Source organism: Quercus robur, chromosome 6, assembly GCF_932294415.1.
Source record: "Quercus robur chromosome 6, dhQueRobu3.1, whole genome shotgun sequence".
In the NCBI taxonomy this organism is placed as follows: domain Eukaryota; kingdom Viridiplantae; phylum Streptophyta; class Magnoliopsida; order Fagales; family Fagaceae; genus Quercus; species Quercus robur.
The window spans coordinates 10328916-10352238 of NC_065539.1; the positions used below are offsets into that span (position 1 = coordinate 10328916).

General features: G+C 34.2%; 2 protein-coding genes across 2 annotated transcripts; both read left to right on the forward strand.

Moving 5' to 3' along the window:
* The first annotated feature begins 6444 nt into the window (after nt 1–6444).
* LOC126732697 (protein TRI1-like) lies at nt 6445–11467 on the forward strand. The gene is made up of 6 exons (XM_050435682.1): nt 6445–6879; nt 8590–8704; nt 8851–9025; nt 9307–9363; nt 9906–10081; nt 10998–11467. Exons 1-6 carry the CDS (start codon nt 6554–6556, stop codon nt 11121–11123), a joined length of 975 nt encoding a protein of 324 aa, XP_050291639.1. The 5' UTR covers nt 6445–6553; the 3' UTR covers nt 11124–11467.
* A 1925-nt stretch (nt 11468–13392) lies between these two features.
* LOC126732698 (uncharacterized) lies at nt 13393–22846 on the forward strand. The gene is made up of 10 exons (XM_050435684.1): nt 13393–13601; nt 13732–13809; nt 14881–14982; nt 15954–15999; nt 17413–17488; nt 18947–19307; nt 20774–21023; nt 21271–21513; nt 21603–21722; nt 22308–22846. The coding sequence occupies exons 2-10, from the start codon at nt 13738–13740 to the stop codon at nt 22751–22753; spliced, it is 1716 nt and encodes a 571-aa protein (XP_050291641.1). The 5' UTR covers nt 13393–13601; nt 13732–13737; the 3' UTR covers nt 22754–22846.
* The last annotated feature ends 477 nt before the right edge of the window (nt 22847–23323 follow it).

The window sequence follows — 23323 nt, forward strand, 5'->3', positions numbered from 1 at the left end:
ATTAGTTTGGAGTGAGCTTCTTCTTGTATTTATAAGTAATTGTGAACTTTCTTTAATATCTTAAGATATGGAGCCTAGTATAGAATTGAGCCTTATCTATATCACATGTGTGCCACATCTTGGCTCATAGATGGGACCAAGGTGACCTTGGCCCAATGCTGACTAAGAAAAAAGGTCGATTAGGCTATAACTTTTTTTTTTTTTTTTTTTTTTTTTTTGGAGAAAGGACTAGACTATAACTGTGTGGACGAGGATCCCTAATCCCATTTAAATGGATTGCCAAGATTATTTCCGAGGATGCATCTCGGACCTCAGGGACGAGCATTGGTTAACTACGAGAAGAGCACCAACTAACCTTAGGGACGAGCAGTAACCATGAGAAGCACATGAAGTTAAAATATCACAGAGGGAAGAAAGTAGACTCGGCACGGGTTACGAGAAGGATGAAAGAAGAAGGGTATAGAAGCTATCCCCTCAGCATTAAATGCAAGACAACTACTCATCTGGCCACATTAATGAGGAAATGAATGAATAGTGGTGGCACAGCTCAGATTGCACTACAGAAGCTTACTAGTACGTTCCGGATGAGACAGAAGTCCTGGGAATGCAATCTCAACCCTCTAGGTGTAGGACTAAGATAATCTATGTGTAAATATAAAAGAAGAATGAAGATCCTTATGTGAGGGATCATGGAAAAAAGAGGAAAGAGAGAGAAAAGAGCTTTGTAACGAAGAATTGGAATATTTGTTCAAAGAATAAAGAGATATGTATATATAAAATAGACACTCCTCAAGCCTGACTGAGAATCCTTTTTTTCTTCATAATTTGTAGTCTAAGTCATCTCATAGGCATTTTTTTTCTCATTGTGATTAACGTTAACTTGTTAAGCGATCAATATCCAACTCATTCTCTAACAAATCTATTGTAGCGGGTTTATTGGGTCATAGTTTGGGTCATTCTTAGGCCATGGGCCAATTCACCCCCTTACAATAACTTATGATCCTCCTCTAATTAAAATTTTTTTTAATATAATTTTTTGAAAAAAAAAATGGTTACTAAGTGTTGTTTTTGTGTTATGTAGCCAAAATACTTTAATAAACCCAAAATTAAGGGCAAATCGAGAAATGAGAGTCTAAGGATTGTCACTCTTTTATTTATATTCGAAGCAAGTTTCTTGCTCTTATATATGTGTGTTCATGTATAGGAGCACATATTTCTTTATCTATACTATCTATAACATAATTCTCCTTTTTGGATTGGACTTTTATGTGGTTCAGAAATATTCCTAAACCCTATGTTTAATAGGAGAAAGTATATAGTGTTTCTGAAACTCTAACTCAGCACACATATGGTGTTTCTAAGACCAATACAAAATTGACACATGGATTAAAAATTACAATTCAGTAACTTAGGTTATTTAAAATAAAAAGACATAAATACCCTTTAAATTTTCACTATCCCGCCACTCTTCCTTTTCTTCTTTCTCCAAAACAAAAAATTGCATCTTTCTCTCACACACTCTGTTTCTCTCGCACTAGCACCTCCATCTTCCCTTCTCAACTCCAAACCTTTGACAACTACAACCTAGCATTGCCGATCATCATCAATTCCGATGAGATTGACCTTTGTCTCGTCTGAAAACGCCCTCTCTCTGTTTCTCTCTCACCACCATAGCACACCAATTACCAACACCTTCATCTTCCCTCTATCAACTCCAAACCTTGACAGCCACTACCTGGCATCGCCGATCATCATCAGTTCCGACGAGACTGGCCTTTGTCTCGTCCAAAAATGCCCAAAATTGTCTCTCTGTAGTTTCCAACCACGAAGCCGAAAGTTTTCTCAACGCTTTCGACTCCTGACTTTGCAAGAAGGGCTATCCTCACTCTTTTTTCATTTTATTTTCTGGATTTTTCTACTTATATATGTGCCTTTTTTTTTTCAAAAAAAAAATTGACATATACATTCTTATGTAAAAAGGGAACTTGTAGTGTTTGATAAAATGCTTCAATGAGGATGGATGCACTCATAATATAGTAAAAGCTTTTTTTTTTTTTTTTTTTTCAAAAAATTGTTCTCTTGGATTATAATAAAAGTGGTTAGTATGATGTAGTTTTGTAAGTAGAGAAATAAAGCTTCTTTCTTTGTTTAGTTGATTTAATGCATTTGATGGTTGTGCTTGATTTTCAGGTATTATTTATTTGTTAGATTTTTTCTTTCTTTTTCAACTATTCATGTTAAAGATGGTTTCTTTTAGATGCATTTAAGTTTGCAATATGTGTTGGCTTGCTTGGAATTTTCACAATTTGTTTCATTCCTTGTAATAATTTTTTTTCATGGTGCAGGGATGGATGTGATGCTTTTGTTTCATTGTTTTTGCTGAAAGAATTGATTTTAATAAATAGTTTCTTCTTAAGAGTCTCCTATGAGGTATTCAATCTATCTTTTTGTCATTTTCTTAGTTTAAGTCTTTGGTTGATTTATTATGGAAAATTATGATATTTTGATAATTGGTATAAAGCCTACTTGAGTGTGTATGTGTTTATGGTTGAGGACATGCAGGTGCTGGACATTTTTGTTTTTTGTTTTTTGTTTTTTTTTTCTTATAGATGGGGGGAAGGAGATTTGTTTTTTTTTTTTTGTTTTTCCAGAGGAGAATTGTACAAGTGTGTTTACAAGAAGACTTTTAGAAGCATGACAAGTTCATTTTGTGTGTGAAGGTTGTTGAGACCAATCCCATACTTCATATTTCTTTTGTTGAGTTTACTGATTTAAATTTTGAGATTCACCATGGGGGAAGGTTCAGGAATCTTAATGAGGCAAGGTTAGCTTTGTGCTCTATGTTATTTTTAGGGGGATTAATATTTTGATGGTTATGTATATATTTTTTTTGTATGTTATAAACTTATAATGTAGGATACATTGTCCACCAATGGTTAGAAGACACCTACAAGTACAGCAAGTGTTGGAGATGGAATTGCTACTACTACAAGTGTTGTTTTTGTAACTGAAACTACTACAAGGGCTGGAGAAGCAAGGGTTGTTGTTACAAGTGCTAGAGATTCAATAGCTGCTGTTGCAAGTGCTGGAGATTCAAATTCAAAGGATGCAGGCCAAGAAGAAGAACAAACCTTGGAGGATTCGAGAACATATAACTAGGCATTAACAATAATCTATTTTATGTAATCCACATACAATTGGTGGTGATGATTTTGGAGCTTTAGGTGATATAGATTATGTACCCACAAATAATTCTAGAATTCTTTTTTGTCCTTAATATAATTCTGCAGCTTTAGGTGATAATTCTCATCTATTTATCCTGAATAAAGTTGCATTTTTACAGATTGCATATTTAGGTGATATACATGACTATGTTGTTACATCAATAGCATGGAAACTCTTATGGGAATACCTATTTTGTCAAACTTGAAAATATGTCATTGCAAAATGAAATACCAATTCTGTGAGTAAGATTTTTTTTTCTTTGGACACAATTCTCGAATTTAGATTATATATATTGTGTCGTTGTTGTTTGCCATAATACCTATAATTTAGATTATATAAAATGCAATAGTGTTGTTTACCTGTCGTAATCAGTGGTGTTGTTTGTTTTTAGAACCCAATGATTATCAAAGTCAACATAAAGCTAAATTTCATTGAACTTCATAAACTCAACAAAAGGTAACATTAATCTACAATTGTCTACTAAACCAAAAGCTAATATAAAGATAAATTTTTTGATACATCACTATTATTGGCATCATTATTCAAAAAGTTACATCAATGTAACAACATATAGGTTGCTTTTGTTTTGCTAGCATACAAAAACACACCAAAACAAACTACAAAAAATAGCTATGACCCTATTGGTGCCTACTTCAGCTTCTTCACAACTATTTTGTATTTATCCATCATTGATTGATACTTTAGAGATTTAATTTATCCCACTGCTTCATATTTGACATCTTCATCGCTTTAATGAAAAATCTTACATAGTTGATGACCCCCTACAATAACCCAACAAGAAACAAAAATTTAATAATTAGTATAGCCAACAACAATACCAGAATTTTTATTTTTTTTTTGGTAGGTAAATAAAACTCTAGTGCAATTATGATGAAAAAGTACCAAGAAAAAGACAAAGCAGACAATGTTCTAAGAACCATAAAAATAGCAAACTAATATATAAGAAAGTATAATTATCTAGCAAATTTGGTAAGGAATTAAAAGTAAAAATATTTGAAGTATGGTTAGGTCACTCTTTGTGCTTATTGCCTCAGTTCAGATTGTCATATGCACATGTATGTTAACATGTAGAACAAAATAATAGTTGGGTAAGAAGATTATGCACTTATAGATTTGGAATTTAATTTAGTGAAGTAAATCACGTAGAAAATTTTAGTTTGCATTAAAAGGGTAATATCCATTCTTTTCTCAAGTGTTGCTAGTTCTGCTTAAGCTTTACATACCTAATGCATTTTCATATCTCTCTGTACATGTTCACAAGACAGCACACAAGCTACCATTTTTTTTTGTGAGTTCACAAGCATTACATTAAACAAGCACACACATCCATAGCAAAACCATCACATGAACAAAGATTCACATGCATACACCAACATTAGCACAATACACAACACACAGCCATAACAAACCTCAAATCCACATCAGAAAATCCCCACAGAAACAGCCAAACACCAAACCCACGGCCAAAATACCAATCCCAAAAATCCCTTATTTTCAAATCTCCACACTTGGACCCAAATATAAAATCCCATTTTTCAATCTCTAAACCCACGGACAAAAAAAAAAGGAGGGACCTTTGAGCAGAAAAAAAGAGAGAAGAAAATAAGATAATAAAAATAAAGAGAGACGGAGAGGTTGGAGCTTGTGTGGCGGCTTATCAGTGAAGATTGCGGGATGTGAAGAGAGAAACTTGAGAAAAAATTTAGGAAGAAAATTACCCGAGAAAACACAAAATCCTTTCTCCACACGATTTGGAATTGAGGGAGAGACTGAATTCAATGTTTTCAATTTGGGGTAATTTTAGTTTTAGGGTTTTTTGGGACTATCTTTGGGACTGAGGCTAGAAACTAATCTGGGACAGAGTAAGCGAGAGAAGGAGAGGAACAAAATATTATACGTGAGGGGAGCAAGAGAGCTTCCAACATAAGATGGATTTGCTAGAAAAAGAAGATTTAGAGGTTTTCTGACGAGACAAAGGCCGGTCTCGTTGGAACTTGCAATGTTTGACAGTGTTGTGTTGCCGGAGACACTGCAACTGGGAAGTGGCTATTAGGGTTTGGGGTTGAGAGAGAGCAAGGGCAATGGTGGCGTGGGGACTAGGAAGAGAGAGAGATTTGATTTTGAAAAGAGAAAAAGTAAGAGAGATGCTACGTTCACAACATTTTTACAAAAAATCACAGCTGGTTAGTTGTTATTAGTTAAAATTTGAACCTAACACTAAGATTACTTTTTTGCCCCAACAATAATAACTAATAGCAACCTACCACTTAGGATTTGTTGTAAAAATATTGTGAAAATGTTGTGGATATATTATTTCTCGAAAAGTAATTGGTTTTTGGTTTTGCAGAGAGAGTAAATGGCGGGTGTTTGAAATTTTTAAAGGGCCAATTTAGTCATTCTATTTTAAATACCTCAATACACTATGTGTTTTTTTTAGGTTAGGTGTCAATTTCTTATTGGTCTTAGGAACACCACATGTGTGCTGAGTTGGAGTTCCTGAAATACTATATACTTTCTCGTTTAATAGAGACAAAACTTGGGGACAACTTAGTAAAAATATATTTTTAACTCTACTTAAAATGCCTACAAAATAAGACACTCTCTTACTAATCCATGGTTTCAAAAAAAACTTATCCAAAAAAAAAAAAAAAAAAAAAAAAAAAAAAAAAAAAAAAACTTCTTAGTCCACTTTGTATATTTCTTTCAAAACTACGTTCCAATTTTTTTTTTTAAACTTTATCAATACTCACTGATTTCTTTTTGGGTTGTGTCATAATCTGAAAACTGATATAAATGGAAAATTATAATACTAAAAAAATAGAAGCCTTATCGCACGCGTAAAACGCATGTAATGAGGCTAGTTTATATATATTGACATTGATTATAATATTCAAATTATTTTCTAAAATTTTGTTTGTTCCCTCAAACGTCACAAATACCACGCATGGTAAATTTAGGTAATGGATTCAATGAATTCGAATACCATGCTATAAATTTGAAGATCTCAAGTCAAATTTTATCTGCAATGCTATTGGCACATGAGACTTTTTGGTGTCTCATGGTTATGGAGTGAAATATTCTGACTCTCGAAGGTAAGAACGAAGGGGCATAGTCGTAATTAAGGTCAATACTAGGACTTGGGCCCACTTTACTTCAACGAGTAACGATTAACGGGTGCACCGTTTCTTTTTTAGAGAGAGCATTTTCGGTTTATTTCCATATTTGTCATCTCCGTTCCCATTTCTCTTTCTTATAGGAAAACAAGACTCAGCCCCCAAACAAAACCGAAACACACGGAAAAAAAAAAATGGTATCGGACTCGGATCTTATCGCCCGGCTCCACGAGTTTCTCCGGAACTCGGACCTGACCACGACGAGCACCGCCACCGTGCGCCGGAAGCTGGAGGAGGATTTCGGCGTGGATTTGACGGACAAGAAGGTCTTTATAAGAGAACAGGTCGACTTGTTCCTCCAGAGCGAGCAAGAGAGACTCGCCGAAATTGAACAAGACGGAGAGGAGGATGATCGGACGGCCGAGGTTCAATCTCAACAATCCGACGTCGACGACGACGACGACGACGATGATCAAGAAGAAGTAGTTGAAGAATCCAGTAATGGGAAGCGTAAAAAACGGTCAGTTATTATCTTTTTCTCATTTTCAAGAATTCACATTCTAAAATTGACCATTTTTGCTATTGGATTCGGAGCTTTTAATTTACTATTTTTGCAATTGGATTATGTAATTTGCATTACACATGGAAAATGGAAATACACAAAAGATTCAAATTAGGTTTATCAGTTAACTTTTGTTTTTTAATTTGGGCATTTTGTGGTTGTGGCTTTGACAAAGGTTATCTATGTGGCAATTTAATTAGGAAATTATTTAAGAAAATTGGTGTTGGGGTTTGTAATTGGGACTTTGTACATTATGTGTTTTGAAAGCAATTGATAAAGTTACGTGCGTTATGGGTTTTTTGTAGGTGGCAGTGATTAGTTTCACGTGCATGTTCACGTTATTCTTCACCTTTAAGTAATAGGAACGTCTAATTAGGGCTTTGCTTTTGTTATACGCTGTTGCTTTAATTTTTCATCTATGGCTGAATCTTTATTGTAAAGGCCCAATTATATATATGATGGTAAACGTTTGGAAGGAGCTTGTGATTGACAGAGGCTGAAGGAATTTGTGGCTGTTATTTTGCATATATGACTGATTATCTAATTTGAACAGGCTAAAAAATCAAGTGTCTATCATTGTCATCGAAAGTTTTGAACCAAGAATAACAATAGATGTTTTAGAAAGAAAAAAAAAAATAGTGATTTTCTCTTTTGAATTATCCTTTGGTGGCTTTTTGTTTGATTTACTTAGAAGCTCCATAGTTTTTCAGGTGAAATTTTAAAGGAAGTTGAGAAAAATGGATCTTTTATTTGAGCTTCATGAATGTTATATATTTTTGGAGAAGTTTACCCTGTTGTCTCAGCTAGCTTAAGTTATGTTCTCAAGAACATATTTCTTAGAATCATGTTTTCTCAGAAGAAAGGACATTTTTTCCTCTTTGTAATCTTTTGAGTAATTTGATTTTCGGAGTTGCAAGTCATTTGCAATTCTTCCAAATGTATATGATAGATGGTAGACAGTAATACTAATAGTTGTTATGCTGCTTTGTAATAGAAAATCACTGGAGTTTGGCTATGTGAGTCCAAAATTATGAATTCACTGATACAAAGTGCAAGCTACTACATCTCCCTCCCCATCTTTGCATTCTGTACTTTAATAGCAGACTATTAATCACTTCTTATGGCTTCTTATCAGCCTATTGTGCATCTTGTATCAAAATTTAGAAGTAATGGTCAAGAGGCTATTTATTTTGAAAGAATAGCTCTCTTTAAATATACAAATGTTCCCAATTGACTTCATGGAAAAGCATCCACTTCAATGCAAAATTTTCTTGATGTTATTAAAGATGCGCATTCCAAACACCATCTTAACTATTTGGTTAATTTTGTGGTTGTCCCTGTAATCACACAAATTGTAAATTTAATTGGAAATTAGTTTTATTTATTGTCATTTTAAATAAAATTACCCAAATGCTCTCATTTATTTACCCAGAAAATGTCTCCTTTTATATTGGTGTGTATGCTGGGATTTTTTTTATCGTTCAGTTAGTTGCACATGTACCCAATGGATTTTGAATCCACAACCTCATCCACCACCTATTCTTGTGGAAGAACGAAGTGTCATTTGAACCAGAATTCATTGGCAATTTGGCATAAAGTCAAATGGGATTTTTTAACAGAGATTGCACTTTATTTGTAAACTGACTGTTGTTTTTTCTTAAATTTCAGGTCTAACAAACTTAGTAATGAGGTCAAGAAAAGAGGGGGTGGTTTTACCAAATTATGTGGCCTTTCTCCACAACTTCAGGAATTCCTTGGGGCGTCTGAAATGGCAAGGACTGAGGTATATTAAGAAAGTTATGGAGAAGTTACTTTTTAATTTTATAACTTATTAAAAAAAAAAAAAAAACTTTTCAATTGTCATTGGTTAATATGCTGATTCAGAAGTCATAATTATCATAAAATTATCTGTTTTTATCTCGGTTCTAGGTCGTCAAGCAACTCTGGGTCCATATTAGAGAGAAAAATTTGCAAGACCCTAGTAATAGGCGAAATATAAATTGTGATGAACCATTGCGTGGCCTTTTTGGTGTTGATTCCATCAACATGTTCCAAATGAATAAGTCCTTATCAAAGCATATCTGGCCGTTAAATTCAGACGATGGTATGCCATTACCACTTTATTTTTGTTAGTTATTCATTTTCTTTTCTGTTATTTGAGATGTTGGATCTGTAAATGTTGAAAATAAAATTTCTTGTTTTAATTCTAACTCTGTTCATTATTTGAGAAGGATTATAAAATTTAACAACTGCATTGTTCCAAAAATACTTTTTTGAAATATGCTGCCTCTATTTTATCTATTATGGAATCTAAGTAGCCTGTCTCTTAGTTTCAATTTTATGTGATTTCTTGAAACAACACGTGTGCTGTCTTTCTTGATATAGTTGTGCCAGTGAAGTCAACACCAAAGGAAAAGCATCAGAAGCAAGAAAAAGAGGAAGGTAGGATCAATAAATTAAGTTTCTTGTTGGTATCATGGTGCTATGTTATGTTCTAAAAGTTGCTCTGCATCAATACTTGGAGTGACAATGATCTTCTCACCAATTGCGTGAAACTAATGGTGATATATGTTTCACAGTTTCACCTTAGCTGAACTCATACCTTCTACTTGCTTGTCACATCAGAATTCTGCTTTTTTTTTTTTAAAAAAAAAAAAAATCATTTTAATATGTACTAGGCTAGGTCTTTCAGTGCAGTGGGAGTCTATTTAACACAATCTTCTTGGTCACTGAAAATTTATAATAAAAAATCATTTTAATATGTACTAGGCTAGGTCTTTCAGTGCAGTGGGAGTCTATTTAACACAATCTTCTTGTTCACTGAAAATTTATAATAAAGGTGAACTTTAACAGATTTCATTGCTAAAAAATTGTTTACATTTACTAATTGAATCTATTCATTTCTGAACAGCATATACTAGACAATTACTTGTCACAGGTTTGGGGAAGTCTTTTTATGTACTTCATCTTGATCTCCATTTCAGATCCAGATGAGCCAAAAAAGAAGGAGAAGAGGCAGAAGGGAGGGAAATCGGGTTTTCTTGCTCCTCTTCAACTTTCGGATGCCCTAGTAAAGTTCTTTGGTACTGGGGAAAGTGCATTATCACGGGCAGATGTTGTGAAGAGAATGTGGGAATACATAAAACAAAACAACCTCCAGGTATGTTTTTTCTTGCCTTGTGGAAACTTGAAACCCTATGATTACTTGTATTTGTAGGTTTATATCTCACGTGTGGGACCCAGATATACAGAACTTAAAGTTCTTCCACCATATTGATTTCTTGGTTAGAGTTTGTTGGTGTACCCTTTTTTATTTATTTCTTATTTAAAAATAAAATAGCCTAATGAGAAATGGTAAAATCATGTTCCGCTCTTTAATTAATTTTACTGATATTGAAAAATCGTAGTAGCCTACTGAGTTAAGAAAATGAGTAGTACTCATTAAGAAATGAGGATCACCTAGACCTTGTAAGCAAGTTCTGATGTGTGTTTAGCTCTTGCTTACTGGGCTTATCATTCTTTGTTTGAAAATCTCTTTTTCTGGGTAAGTAAAAAATCACTAGAAAAGGATGCCAAAGGGGGCATCTCTCAGGTACACTGGAGTATACAAGAGGAACACCAAAAGGAAGATGAACCAGTAAGTTACATTTTTCTGACCACTAGTATCGTAGAAGCGGAAATTGTGCTAAATTTTGGGCTGAATGATGATGTGGAATCTAGTGTCTAGTTTTCTAATTTATGTAAGTCTTGAGGTTGACACCTTGTTATTGTTAGGGTTTACTTTGAATCTTTACAAGACAGATGAAACCCCATATACACAGGAATCTGTAGAATTTGTCGTTATTTATGCTTTATTTTGGGGATTTTATCATTTTGATGGAGATGAATATATTTTTTATTTATTTATAATTTTTACAAGTATTTGGTAGAGCTAGATAACTGCTGTTGATAGAGGAAAATTTGTAAGTTGTGTGATGGAAGTGCTTTACTATCAGTGTTGGCTTCCTATGGTGCTTTCTTTGTGAATGTGTAGCCAGAATGTCACTCAAACTTGTGTTATTTGCTTGTTCATGAAGGACCCATCTGACAAGAGGAGAATCATATGTGATGGGAAGCTGAAAGAACTCTTTGATGTCGATTCCTTTCATGGTTTCACAGTTTCAAAACTCTTAACTGTTCATTTCATCAAGACAGAACAATGAGTCACTTACGCGGATCAAGCCCAAGGATATGGAAGTTTTGCTACTAAATTTAGTGTAGCTTTTTAGTGTTTCGTTTGGTGGTTCTTTCATGTATCTTTTTGTAAGGCCCACAAAGAGGGCAAATAGAAAAAAATTAAAAAAGAAAAAAAAAATAGTCTCTTTTTTTTCCCTAACATTTCGTATGACATTGTCATGTCTTCTTTAGCCGCTGCTGAAATTTTAGCATTCTTTGTTAAGGCCAAAAACTGGAGATTTTCGGTACAGAGTGCCTCCACTGCAGTCTTTCAGTAGACTGAACATGTTGCCTTTCAACTTAATTTGATATTTCTGGATTTTGGTTGTGATTTCCACATGAGAAATTAGGTCCACAAATCCTCTGGAAAATGGCTCAAGTAACAGCCATTGTATTCATAATGAGTTGTTGCTTAATTGATATTTCCTTTTCCATAATAATAGGATGGATGGGGTGATAGTGGACTAAACTCCTACGAGTGCCTGTGTGGAACTTATCAATAAATAAATTATATTAAAACAAAAATTTAGAGATAATTTCAGCCTATGACGATTGCTCCTAATGATTGGTGATTATTATCGGACCAAGATTTCAATTAGATATTTGGTGTAGGAAGAAAAACGAACGTTTTCATATACTAGAGATTTAGTCATTTTTCCTAGTAAATTCAATGGTGTTTTAAAATAAGGTAATATTGTGATGAATAATTTATATGTTTATTTGAAACCTTGTAGTGATGCATCTGAATTGATACTGATTTCTGAAATTAAAAAATGAAAAAAGAAATAGAATTGATACTAATTCACATTCATCTCATAATGTTTCTACAAATTCCAAAATTGAATATTCTAAAATGATGGTTTTATTGTTGGATTTTGTTAACAAATCTCTAAGAGTAGTAGTTAAGTGCATTTAATGTTTTATTAAATAATATTTTAATACATTTTTTCAAAAAATAAAGTCAAACTATATAGTACATATATAAAAAAAACACACAATCACAATGAATTTGTGTAAGATTGTAAGCACATGAATCATTAACATGTGTGTTTTATTCTTTGAAAGTGTGTATTACAGCTCATAATTGAGCACTTATTAATCTTTAACATGTGCCCTTAGACACTCATTAACATAAACCTTTATTATTTTGTATATCTAATCTAAGGCCTTAAAACCAAGAATGAGATGCTTTGAAACCTTTATTATCTTGTTTATCTAATCTAAAGCCTTAAAACCAAGAGTGGGATGCTTTGCGTGGTCTAAGTCAATGACCCGAAAATGTAGAGTTAACCGAATGAAAAAGACCAATTCAAACTCCCAATTTTTTTATTTCAAGGCTTGAAGATACAAAAGAAATTAAATGAAGAGCACGAAGGACGATTCAGTGCTTTTCTCCGTCATTGATCTTGTTTAAAATAAGCACAAAAACTATTATCTATTGCTGGTTATGTTACTTAAAGAATTTTTTTATTTTATTGGGGGATGAACATGGGAATGCATTAGATTAATAAAAGAAAGGGTTTTTTTTTTTTGGGTTTAACTTGTACCAGAGTACATTTGTTAAGGAGGCTCCTAAGGGTCCTAACTACATGAAAATAGTAAAAACTAATATAAAAAATGAAAAGAAAAAAAAGAAGAGATAATTGCACATTTTGAACATTTAATGTCTATAACTTTAAGTATGATGTCCACATTTAAAATGTGAAATAAGAAATGTGTACTGATGCATTTTAACACTCATTAACATAATCTAAAAAGAGAGTGCAGACAAAATATCACATCTAATTGAAAAAAAAAAAAAAAATCTCCTTATTCTGTTGGTAGATTTCGTTGTACACATAAGCTTTTGATGAGTATCATTTAAAAAAAAAAAAAAAACTTTTAAAAAATGATACACTAAAAAGCTATTATAGGTTAAATTCTATCATATCCATATTTTGAGATGTGACCACCCACCCAAGATGGATGGGGTGACCCATTTAAACCAATGGTCTTCACCATCTCGATTCTTAGCAATTTGTTGTTTTGTGAGCTACCCACCCATGATGGATTTGGGTTATATCCAGACACATATTTTTGTGAGACGGTTCATGCATGTTTTGGATTGGCCCATTAACTTATTGGGCCAAAAGCACAACTAGCAGGCCAGGCCACATCCCTGTAATTTTTTTTGGTAGAAAGGAACTTTCACTGAAAAATCACTATTAGTTTTAATGAAATATATATATATATAAAAAAAAAAAGTTTAAATATGTCATATGCTAAGAGAGTTTGCCAAAAGGGTCATATCGATTAAAAAATCCAAATGGAAGTGCCTAGTGTTGCCAAAAACTTCCAAACCCTTTTCCTTTCTCTCCCTCCCAAACACCGCCTGAAGTCTATGCAACGGTTGTAAAGCCCATGCTCTGAGTTTGAGTTTTCTGCTCTCTCTCTCTCTCTCTCTCTCAGAGAACCCTAATTCGTAGGTGAGTACTTCTAGTATCTTATATTGCTTCAATTGTTATCACTTGTATGTATTTCCTTTCAACTTTTTTACTTGTAATTGTTAAATAAGAAGATCATATAAAAAGAAAAAGTAACTTCTTGTAATGGCAGGGAAGTATGAAGGAAATTGTGACTGTTCAAGTTGGAGGGTTCGCCAACTTCGTTGGCTCTCACTTCTGGAACTTCCAGGTATTTTTTACTCATCAAACCCTGTTCCTTCTAAAAAAATAAAATAAAATAAATTGTATTTTTTTTTTTTTTGGTAATTCTCCACATTTTGTATTCAGCAAATATACCGGTTCGTCTATAAAAATTGTTCACATTGGAAAGAAAAAAAGTTGACATTTGCTGAAATTAGTGTTCAAAGTATGAACTTGATCAAAGCAAATAGAAAAAAAAAAGGAGTATCACTTTCAAAATATTACACTGTTTCTTTTTGACTTTGAATATGTAACATTTGAAAACCAATTACAGATTTCGCATTTAGATGAGTTCTTAATTATGTCAATGAATTATGGGATGACAATTTATTGATTCTCTTATATAACATGGGTTTGCGAGGTTTAATTTTGCTCTGTCTGATCCATTGGAACTGGAGTATGTTATAAAGATTGAATGTCGGTCAGTTTGGGCGTTAAATTGAAAATATTATATCTCGGTTTGCAAGGGGTTAAAGTTACCTTTGCTACTCTTGGTTACGGGGAAGTTGGATTTATTTAAAAACTTTATAGGAAGTTTATAAAAGTATCAGGAAAATCCTAGTTTGCAGATTGAGGGAAATGTTAAAAATGCATTGCTATCCCAGGCTTTTTATTTAGAAGGAATTCTGGTGTATCATTCTGGTAGACAGAATAATTTGGTGACTTCCCCATAGTTCATGTCGTCAAAGAAATCTGAACTTTTCCATTTTATTTTATTTATTAAACATCTTTTCTCATGTGCTACACTGCTACGATGTACAAATAGCATTGTTGATGAAGGGACGTGCTTTATATTTAAACAGGCGTTTGATTTCAACTTAGATACAGTCCTATGTTCACTTTTCTGTGTTGTCTATTAAAAGTCCTTTTAGCTTGTGATTAACTGTAGCTCTCCTAGCTGTTGAGACTCAAGACACAGTCTTAATCTAGGTTCTTTTGCTAACACCAAGGAATAAAATTATCTCTTGATAAGGTTATAGGATATTTTAATTTTTAATTTGTATTTATTTAGGCATTTTTTAAAATGTTATATATTAACCTCATGTGCTTGATGCTGAAGGATGAGTTGCTTGGATTGGCTTCGGACCCTTCTGGTGATCCAGTCTTCAAGAATGATGCTTTAAATATGGATGTGCTCTACCGTACTGGTGAGACACAACAGGTGAAGCGTTAGGACATTGAAGTTCAATTTAAGCAGATATTTTGCAATTTTTTTTACTTACAAGCTTAAATTGGTGGCTGACTTGTTTGAGTACGTTGGTATCAGCAAATGTGGGAAGAAATCTATGCAGTTTTTGTTTTGATATCCATTTAGATATTAGTTGTGTGAGTCCATCATCAACTCATTGCTATTGAAAGTTAGCTTAGAAAAATATAAGGTTCTTTTTATTAATATGGAAGAAGTACACACTTTTCAATCACCCTTTTTTTTTTTATGATGTGGAATCTCACCAATGCAAGGCCCTTTGGACCCATCCCTGGGGAGAAAACCTTGGATACATGGCCCCACCTGCTAGAACCGTGTATCAGATAATCTAGGGGAACTCCTAGTGGGGATTGAATCAAGTTGTCTAGGTCTTCAGCTCATCTCAAGCCTTCAACCACTAGGCTGCACCTTGATTGGTTTTTCCAGCACAATTTTTAAATCCTTGTAATTTGAATGTTGCACTATGCTTGAAAGGTTATATTGTATTTCTTTATTTGACTTCATAGATCATTTAAATCTTCATTGTGTAATTCTTTTGGAAGCTCCACCTTTTGTTTGTTCCTTTCTTTAATAAGATTTTATTACTAAGAAATAATTTTTTTTTTTTTTAATTCCTTTTCTTTTCAATGAGTGGAAGATTCTTTTTTTGAGATTAATGGCATTTTCCTGGTGATAATTTTCTTGATAACTGAAATTATTATTGCTAGAGTATTATTATTTGAAATTATAATATTTCAGTTTTAATGCTTTCTCATATTTAATTTCTATGCTTTCTTATGAAGAAATATTTACCCTTGAGGTTGTCTCATCACTAGACCATTGTTAGTTGATTTGCAGCAAATATAAGAACTTGATTTTGTCATTTCTAACTTGCATGGCTTTTGTAAAATACATTGCTAACAGCATTGCTGCCAAAACACATGCAGGGCACCCTTACCTATACTCCTCGCCTGCTTTCAGTTAACTTCCAAGGTAATTGATTTATATTCGATGTTAAAATAATACTCAATCTAGTTTCCTTTTTCCTTAGGCAATGGGATTTATCTGAATGTGATAGTAGAACTTAGGTTGACTAGAGTTTCATTTTCTGAATAAGCTGGTGCCCTCTTGCTTGCTGTCCAACTTTTTACCTCATCTCATCACTAGGCTTTCTAAAAGTGATGCCATTCTTTGCTTGCGAGGTGAAGCTCAGTCTTTATACATTAGTTCAGCACTAAAAGAATTGTAGAACTGGATTGCTCCCAAACCACAGTTGACACTGAAACAATTCAGATATGAATTCTGTGTATTGGATCATTGGTGCTTGGGTAAATGTCTGTAAGCCTTGTGCTGGCCATCTATGTGCTACTTTGAACATAATTTAGTTCAAGCCGGCACTTGTCCTCCATCTTCTGCACTCTGGGGCTACTTTTCAACTTAAGGGTGAAATTGGTAGGGCTAAAACATAAACATTATGGTTATAGTGCACCCAGACATGATCTTGAGGATGAGAATGGCATGGTTCCTAGATATCATTTTTCTGAAATTCATTTTCAAATTCTGATTGTGAAACTTTAGACAGGTTTGTTTAGATGTTCATCCCCAAGGTGCTGAGAGGAGAGCTGTTCTATTTTGCTAATGGTGGCCTGTTTTGTGTGGGGGTTAATTATAACTTCCATCAATGTTTTTGCTATTGCCTTATTGTACACTTGTAAAAAACATAATGATAGATTACATTCTTTCTTGGCTTTTATTAAAGGGTAAATTACAATTTACTCTCTTGTGGTTTGGCCTTATCACCATTTAGTCCACAAAATTTCAGTGGCACATTTGACCCCATAAAGTTTGGATTAAAATGAAACTGTTAAGGTTTTGTGCAAATTAACAGATTCTGCATTTTTTGGACAAACAATTTATCCTCTTATGCTTTGACACAATCACAATTTACTACCACGAGAATTTTCATTGTTACATTTTGACTCCCTAAGGTTTGGATTAAAATGAGTTAGGGTACTTTGGAGAGAACCCCTATGGTTTTATTTTTGTCTAAAGCTTATGGGGTCAGATGTAGCAATTGAAAGTTTGTTGGCTAAACTGTGATAATATCAAAACATAGAGAGGCTAGTAATGCATGCTTGTCACCAAGTGGGGCATTAAAGTGGTTAAATTTGTGTGGAATTGCTAAGGGTTAGATGCAGAATCGCTGTTATGGTTTGTCCAAGTCTCGAGTGCAAGCCCCTCACCCTTGGGGTTGAAGGGTGACGCCCATCCACCATGGGTGGGTAGCTATGCTATGCATCTGGCTCACATTTGTTTTGTTACCTTGGTATTCTATGAGATGTTTTTTTTTTAATTTTTTTTTATTAGTGTTTCTCTTGAATAATGTGTTAAGTTTTGATATCACAGGATCCCTTGGATCAATGAGTTCGTTTGGTACATTGTATAATGAGGTTGCATCTACACCACCAGATGTTCTCACATGGTAAGATTACACGCACACACACGAATGTTTGAAATGATGACTTCATTACTGATCTAGGTTTTTTTAGTAATTAACTTTTAAGGTGGCATTTTAAAATAGTTAAGCTCTTTGCAAATGACATGCTTTTCAATTTTCTAATATTTAGAATTAAAACAATCTGAAGTTAGAAAAGCGTATGCCTAAAAAGGATGTTCTCCTTAATAATATCTTTTAATGGTGACTTTTCTTTTAATAGTGTGTTTTTTTAGTCTGATTCGACTGTAACATGATTTGGCCTCATTTATGATGATATAGAACATAGCTGATAGAATGTCATTTACTCTATGCATGACCAAAAAAGCCTCATTTATGATGATATAAAATAAAACATAGCTGATATAAAGTTATGTCAGCTATGATTGCCACCTTAGATGCTCATATGATCTATTTTGTGCATAACCATCATTTCCAATGCAAGCAAACCCTGGAGGCTTTTTTGTGTGCGTGTGTTTGGATGTTGTTTTCTACCAGAAATTACATGCTTTTGGCCCTACTGGTATTAGATGTTTTATTAGATCACTTTATCGGGAATACTGATGATAATGCCCATCTTAGATATGTGTACATCGGTGGCATATATGCATATACTGCAATTTGGGATCAACTGTAATTCTAGTATGCTTTCTCCTACTTACATTTTTTCATTGTGGTAGCTTGTACCCACTGTATCAATTTCATTTCTCTCCCCCCCACCCCCTCCTCTTCCTCCCTCTCTCCCTCCTTTCCTCTTTCGGTTTTCTTTACTTTGATAATGTTGCTGTGGAATATAAGTTTGATATTGGATCTTACCTCATTGTCTGATTATAATATGTCCATCCTTTTTAGTAGTTTGTCAGCCTATGTACAATTCTGGACTTTATGTGATTTCTTAAAGGTAGAGGAAGATCAAAAATTACATTAGTAGAAGCAATAAAAAATTACATCAATTAAGGGAGTAACAGAGAATATGACTTTAGATAGAGTAGAATGGAGGCAAAGAATAAATTTGGCCAATTCAACTAATATGTTGAGGATCCATAGCCCCAAAATTTTGGGACTAAGGCTTTGTTGTTGTTGTGCTGAATTTAAGTCAATGTGTAAGTTTTAATGAGTCAACAAGTCTTATCTGACCTTTGACTGCATGATGTTGGAACTAGGGGGTGTTTATTATGCAAGTTGTCTCTAGCGAATCATTTTAGGCTAATGTGAAGCTTCTTTTACTGATTAATGTTATCTATTCTAGAGAACTGTTCTCTACAAACCTATCTTGGGTTTGTCTCTTCAACTATTTTTCTATTCTCCTGTTTCTTTGCTCTAGATCAGCTCTGGCAGTTCTATGAGTACTGTGTACTGCATCAAAACCTAAGGTTGGGGTTGCAGGACTGGTAATGTTTTATTGTGCTTTTTAAATGAATTGAATATCTGTAAATCAATGCACAGGACTGGTAATGTTTCCACTCATGCATCTGAACCTCGAAAGAGGAATTTGTTCTTGCAAAGATTGTATGAAGAAGAACGGGATAGTTTGACTCAGGAGAATGCCACCAATGGTGGGAAGAATAAACCCCAGAGAGAAATTGGGGATGAGGATATAGTTGAATTCTTAGAAAATGGAGTCCAATATTGGACAGACTTCTCAAAAGTTCACTACCATCCTCAAAGTTTATATGAAATGAGTGGATTATGGATGGGTGTTCAGGAATTTGACAGTTATGGAATTGGAAGGGATACCTCTCGGGCTTTACAAGAAGAAATTAGTGAGAGGCTTCGCTTTTTTGTAGAAGAGTGTGACCATATACAGGTATATATTAAAAGCTCCTCGCCCTTTAGAACGATTATGTCTTTGATTTTTTACATTTTACCCCAATATTGAAGAAAGATATGGTAATCAGGAATATTCACTCTATAAAGCTCAAGATTGATAATATCTTGCTGCATGTTCCTTGAAGTTATGAGTGGGTGAAGATTTCCAATGTCCCATCTATATATGATGATTATATTCTTATAATTACAACCGAATTACCCAATATTTTATGAGTCCAAGTTATCTTTTGATTTTCTTATTAAAATAAATAAATAAGATTTAAAAAAAAAAATTCTTACTGTCAAGGGCCTTGTAGCTCAATTGGTATCACATGGTGTTTCCAACGGATACGTCTAGATTCAAATCCCTCCCTCCCCTGTTATAACTATCAAAATCTCTTAATTTTCTTATTGAGAAACTTCTTTATCTTTTTTCTTATAAAGTTTGTATAAGTACAAAAATCAATGAAGAAAGTTATAGTAGTGTTCAGGTGCTAATTACTTTTGTTATATTTCAATTATTATGGGTTTAAGAAAATGGGACCTTTTTCTTGGAGTGATTAATGATTTCCCACGCTTGAGTTTTGTAAAACTTGTAGTGCTAAGGTTATTGTTGCCTATAATTTAAAATTGCACCCAATAACTCATTCCAGGATGTGTTTTCTCAAATGGGGGCATTGTTATTGCCACTTGTCAAGAAGTTGTAGTCTTTACAAGTGAGGTTGAATTTGTAGTGTTTGTAAGTTTTGCATTACATGTCAAGGTATCTGAAATAATCAGATAGAGCCTAAAGCTGATATTACTGCTCTTCATCTGTGCTACTTATTCATGTTTTTTTTAACCATGTTTCCTTCTTGTCATTAATACTCTATCCATATTTGGTGCAAAGATGTCATTTTGGAGTCCATTTGTTTTTAGACATTTTTTTTTTTGGAGCTTTGTAGACCATTCAATATTGTCTGTGATCAGTATCTTTATGGCTATAGACAATGTTTAAGTTTTGACTTGCCAAGTCTTTAGAAGGTTTGTGATCTTCACATGTGACAATACTATTCAAAACATCCTTGGCTGTCAAGAAAATGTTTCGGTATTTACCATATGAACCAAGTTTATTTAAATGGTTAGAATCTAGCTTCATGAACTTTCCCTGGCCTTTTGTATGAGGAATCCTAGACCAAGTGCTTGTTTCGTTTAGCCTTAAAAAAAAAAAAAAAAAAAAATTGTTGATGTACAACTTTATAAAGCTTCATTTTTTTTTCTAGGTACAATTGTACTTTTACCCAGCTTAATTTTTAAGCAAAATAAGTCAATGAAAATAAGCTAAAACAAACCAAGCTCTAAGATATAAGTTTGGGTGTAGGCACCTTGTTGTATGCCTGTGGATGCAGGGATTCTCAATATGAATTTTGATTTGATATTTATCCTTCTTTTTCTTTGTTGCTGAACCTTTGGTGATTTTGACAGGGTTTTCAGTTCATTGTCAACGATTCAGTAGGCTTCTCATCTATAGGTGCCGATTTTCTAGAGAATATTGCTGATGAATACACAAACACACCTGTGCTGCTCTATGCTGTTAAGGATCCTGGTTCTCACATGATCCCCAAAAGCCAAAAGCAAGTGGTCTCTAAGAATCTTCATGATGCAGTTTCATTTTCAAGACTATCATCCTTTTGTAAACTGATTGTGCCAGTTGGTCTACCCTCCTTGAGAAGAAGTAAGTTATACGATATATGTGGAATGTATCATTTCAGTTTCAGATGTCTCTCTACCCTTCCTCAGTATTTCGTTGTTGCTTTTCATGTGCCATTTCTTTACCCTTTTTTACTTGCAATTTTTGATAATAATAACAAGTCTTTTCCTGGCATCCAAACAACACCCCCTCCACCCAGCAGGCACCCACAGACCCAACCTTTTCTTTCCCCTATATTACAAACTAATCTTTTGTTCTTATTTTTATGAAGGTAAAGCTTCCACGTTCCTCTGTGTTGAAGATGAGAAGCCTTACCACTGCAGTGCAGTTTATGCCTCTGCTCTGCACGCTATTAGTCTCCCTTTCCGAATGGAACCACTTGGTCCCAGTGCAGATTCATGTTATGTTTCTGGTGCTGTTGATATCCATGGTGTTGTAGAAATTTTAGCAGGGCAAGCTAGACAGAATAGGGTGACCATTCTCGATGTTGCAATGCCTGCACCTTCTTTGACTGGTAATATCTGAATGTCTGTCACATTTAAGCCTTGATTTTAAGTGATGGGTTTGGGTAATTGACTAATTGTTCAAAATTTTGAAATCCAGGTAAACAGGTTGAGCAATCTTTCTTAGGGAACTTGCAGACATTGACACCTGAGATATCAGAGGATGTGGAGGACTTGCAGGCGGTGGAATCCATGACCATCCATGGAGCTCTTGGATCAGGTGCTTTGAAGAATCTGTTCACATATCGCCATCTTTATTTTTCTCATTTCACTGCCTTCAGTCCATTGTTAGTTCTGGAGATCAAGTTGAATTTACTGGCTAGAAGAGATTTGAAAGTGTTAATTGAAGGGTTGAATTTGCGGAGTTGGGGGGTGTCCTCCTATGGGATTTTCAGGATCATATTTATCTTAATTTAAGATCACAAAATTATAAAATGCAAACTCGATGGACCTTTAAAGCCTGTTTTGTAAAGGCTGAGGAGTGATTAGTTGGCTGAAGACAAACTTGTTTCTTTCCCCCTTTTTTTTGCCATTTTTAGTAAACTCAAAATTTACTGATAAATTTAAGACAGAGAAGTCATCCTGACTTTGCTTGCAGGACACTCTTTAAGTATGCCAGGCCACATTACCTTGTTATAAAAGACTAAGCTGCTTTTTCTTAAAATATTTTGTTGGGTATGTGCTTTTTTTGGGTTGGGGGGTAAGAGGGGAGACAATATAAACACTAATTTTTGTCTTATATTTATTTTGGTGCTTATGAAGTGTCCATGCATCTAATGCTTTGACTTATTGTTTTGTTCTACAGGAGGACATCGGGCTCTAGTTTCTGAAGTGAAGGATATGGTTCGTGCTGCTTATGAAAATGCAACGACAAGACCAAGGTTCTGCAATCTGTCAGTGGCCCTTTGTCCTCTTCCAATACCTTTACCTTTTCCAAAAATATTTGGAAACCTTGTTGGCCAACACGGTGAGCTACTGGGTAGTCCAGTCGATTCTCCATTGAGGGGGTCACTTGACGTCCATTCCATCCCTTTGGCGGCTAGACTACGTTCTAGCAGTGCTGTCTTGCCATTTCTGGAGAATAGATTGGGGAATATTCGTAGACTTGGAATTCAGCAAGGGGCAGCTGGGGCTGAGATAGTTAGAAATTTAGGCTATGGAAAGGATGAATTAGAAGACATGGGGGAGACGCTATCTAAAATGGTTCTGGAATTGGATCCTTATTCTCAGATGTCTTCTGATTCAGATTAAGTTTCTAGTTTGTGTGTAATATTTGGTTTCTTTTTCGTTTGTTTTCTCAACTAATGTACATTTCTTGAAGAAAATGGTTCAATTTTGCCTTAATATCACTCTGCCACATTTAGATATTGGGATGCCTTTACAGTTTACACAACAGAAGACGGAAAAAAAAAAAAAAGGGTGGGGGGGGGTGGGGGGGGGGGGGGGGGGGTGGAGACAATTAAGCCTCCTGGTGAAGCAGTATTACGTAAACATATTATCATGACGAATTATATGGTTCAACTAGTTGGATTTATTTGTTTTTCAGTAACTCCAGATAGTTGACAAGTTTCACAACCATTTAGTGTTAGGTGTGATTGGTTTATAATAAATTAATAATAGTAATATCAGTCGTTGTCTTATGTGAACATAATGTTGTACTCATCACAATCTCACATCAAATGTGAAATTTGTCAATGCTATACTCATCACATCAGACGTGAAATTTGTCATTTCTATAGCAATGTTATTTTTTGTACGAAAATTTCAACCATGTTGCTGTGGGCAGGTGGAGATAATAATTAAAGTGGGGGAAATAGTTTT

What these genes read in the sequence shown, in the direction of transcription:
- LOC126732698 (XM_050435684.1), top strand. Translation starts at nt 13,738, where the DNA reads ATGAAGGAAATTGTGACTGTTCAAGTTGGAGGGTTCGCCAACTTCGTT. An exon ending in GTACTGGTGAGACACAACAG is followed by an intron (nt 14,983 to 15,953) that starts GTGAAGCGTTAG and finishes AAACACATGCAG; the next exon opens with GGCACCCTTACCTATACTCC. An exon ending in GCCTGCACCTTCTTTGACTG is followed by an intron (nt 21,514 to 21,602) that starts GTAATATCTGAA and finishes TTTGAAATCCAG; the next exon opens with GTAAACAGGTTGAGCAATCT.
- LOC126732697 (XM_050435682.1), top strand. Translation starts at nt 6,554, where the DNA reads ATGGTATCGGACTCGGATCTTATCGCCCGGCTCCACGAGTTTCTCCGG. An exon ending in AATGGGAAGCGTAAAAAACG is followed by an intron (nt 6,880 to 8,589) that starts GTCAGTTATTAT and finishes CTTAAATTTCAG; the next exon opens with GTCTAACAAACTTAGTAATG. An exon ending in GCCGTTAAATTCAGACGATG is followed by an intron (nt 9,026 to 9,306) that starts GTATGCCATTAC and finishes TTCTTGATATAG; the next exon opens with TTGTGCCAGTGAAGTCAACA.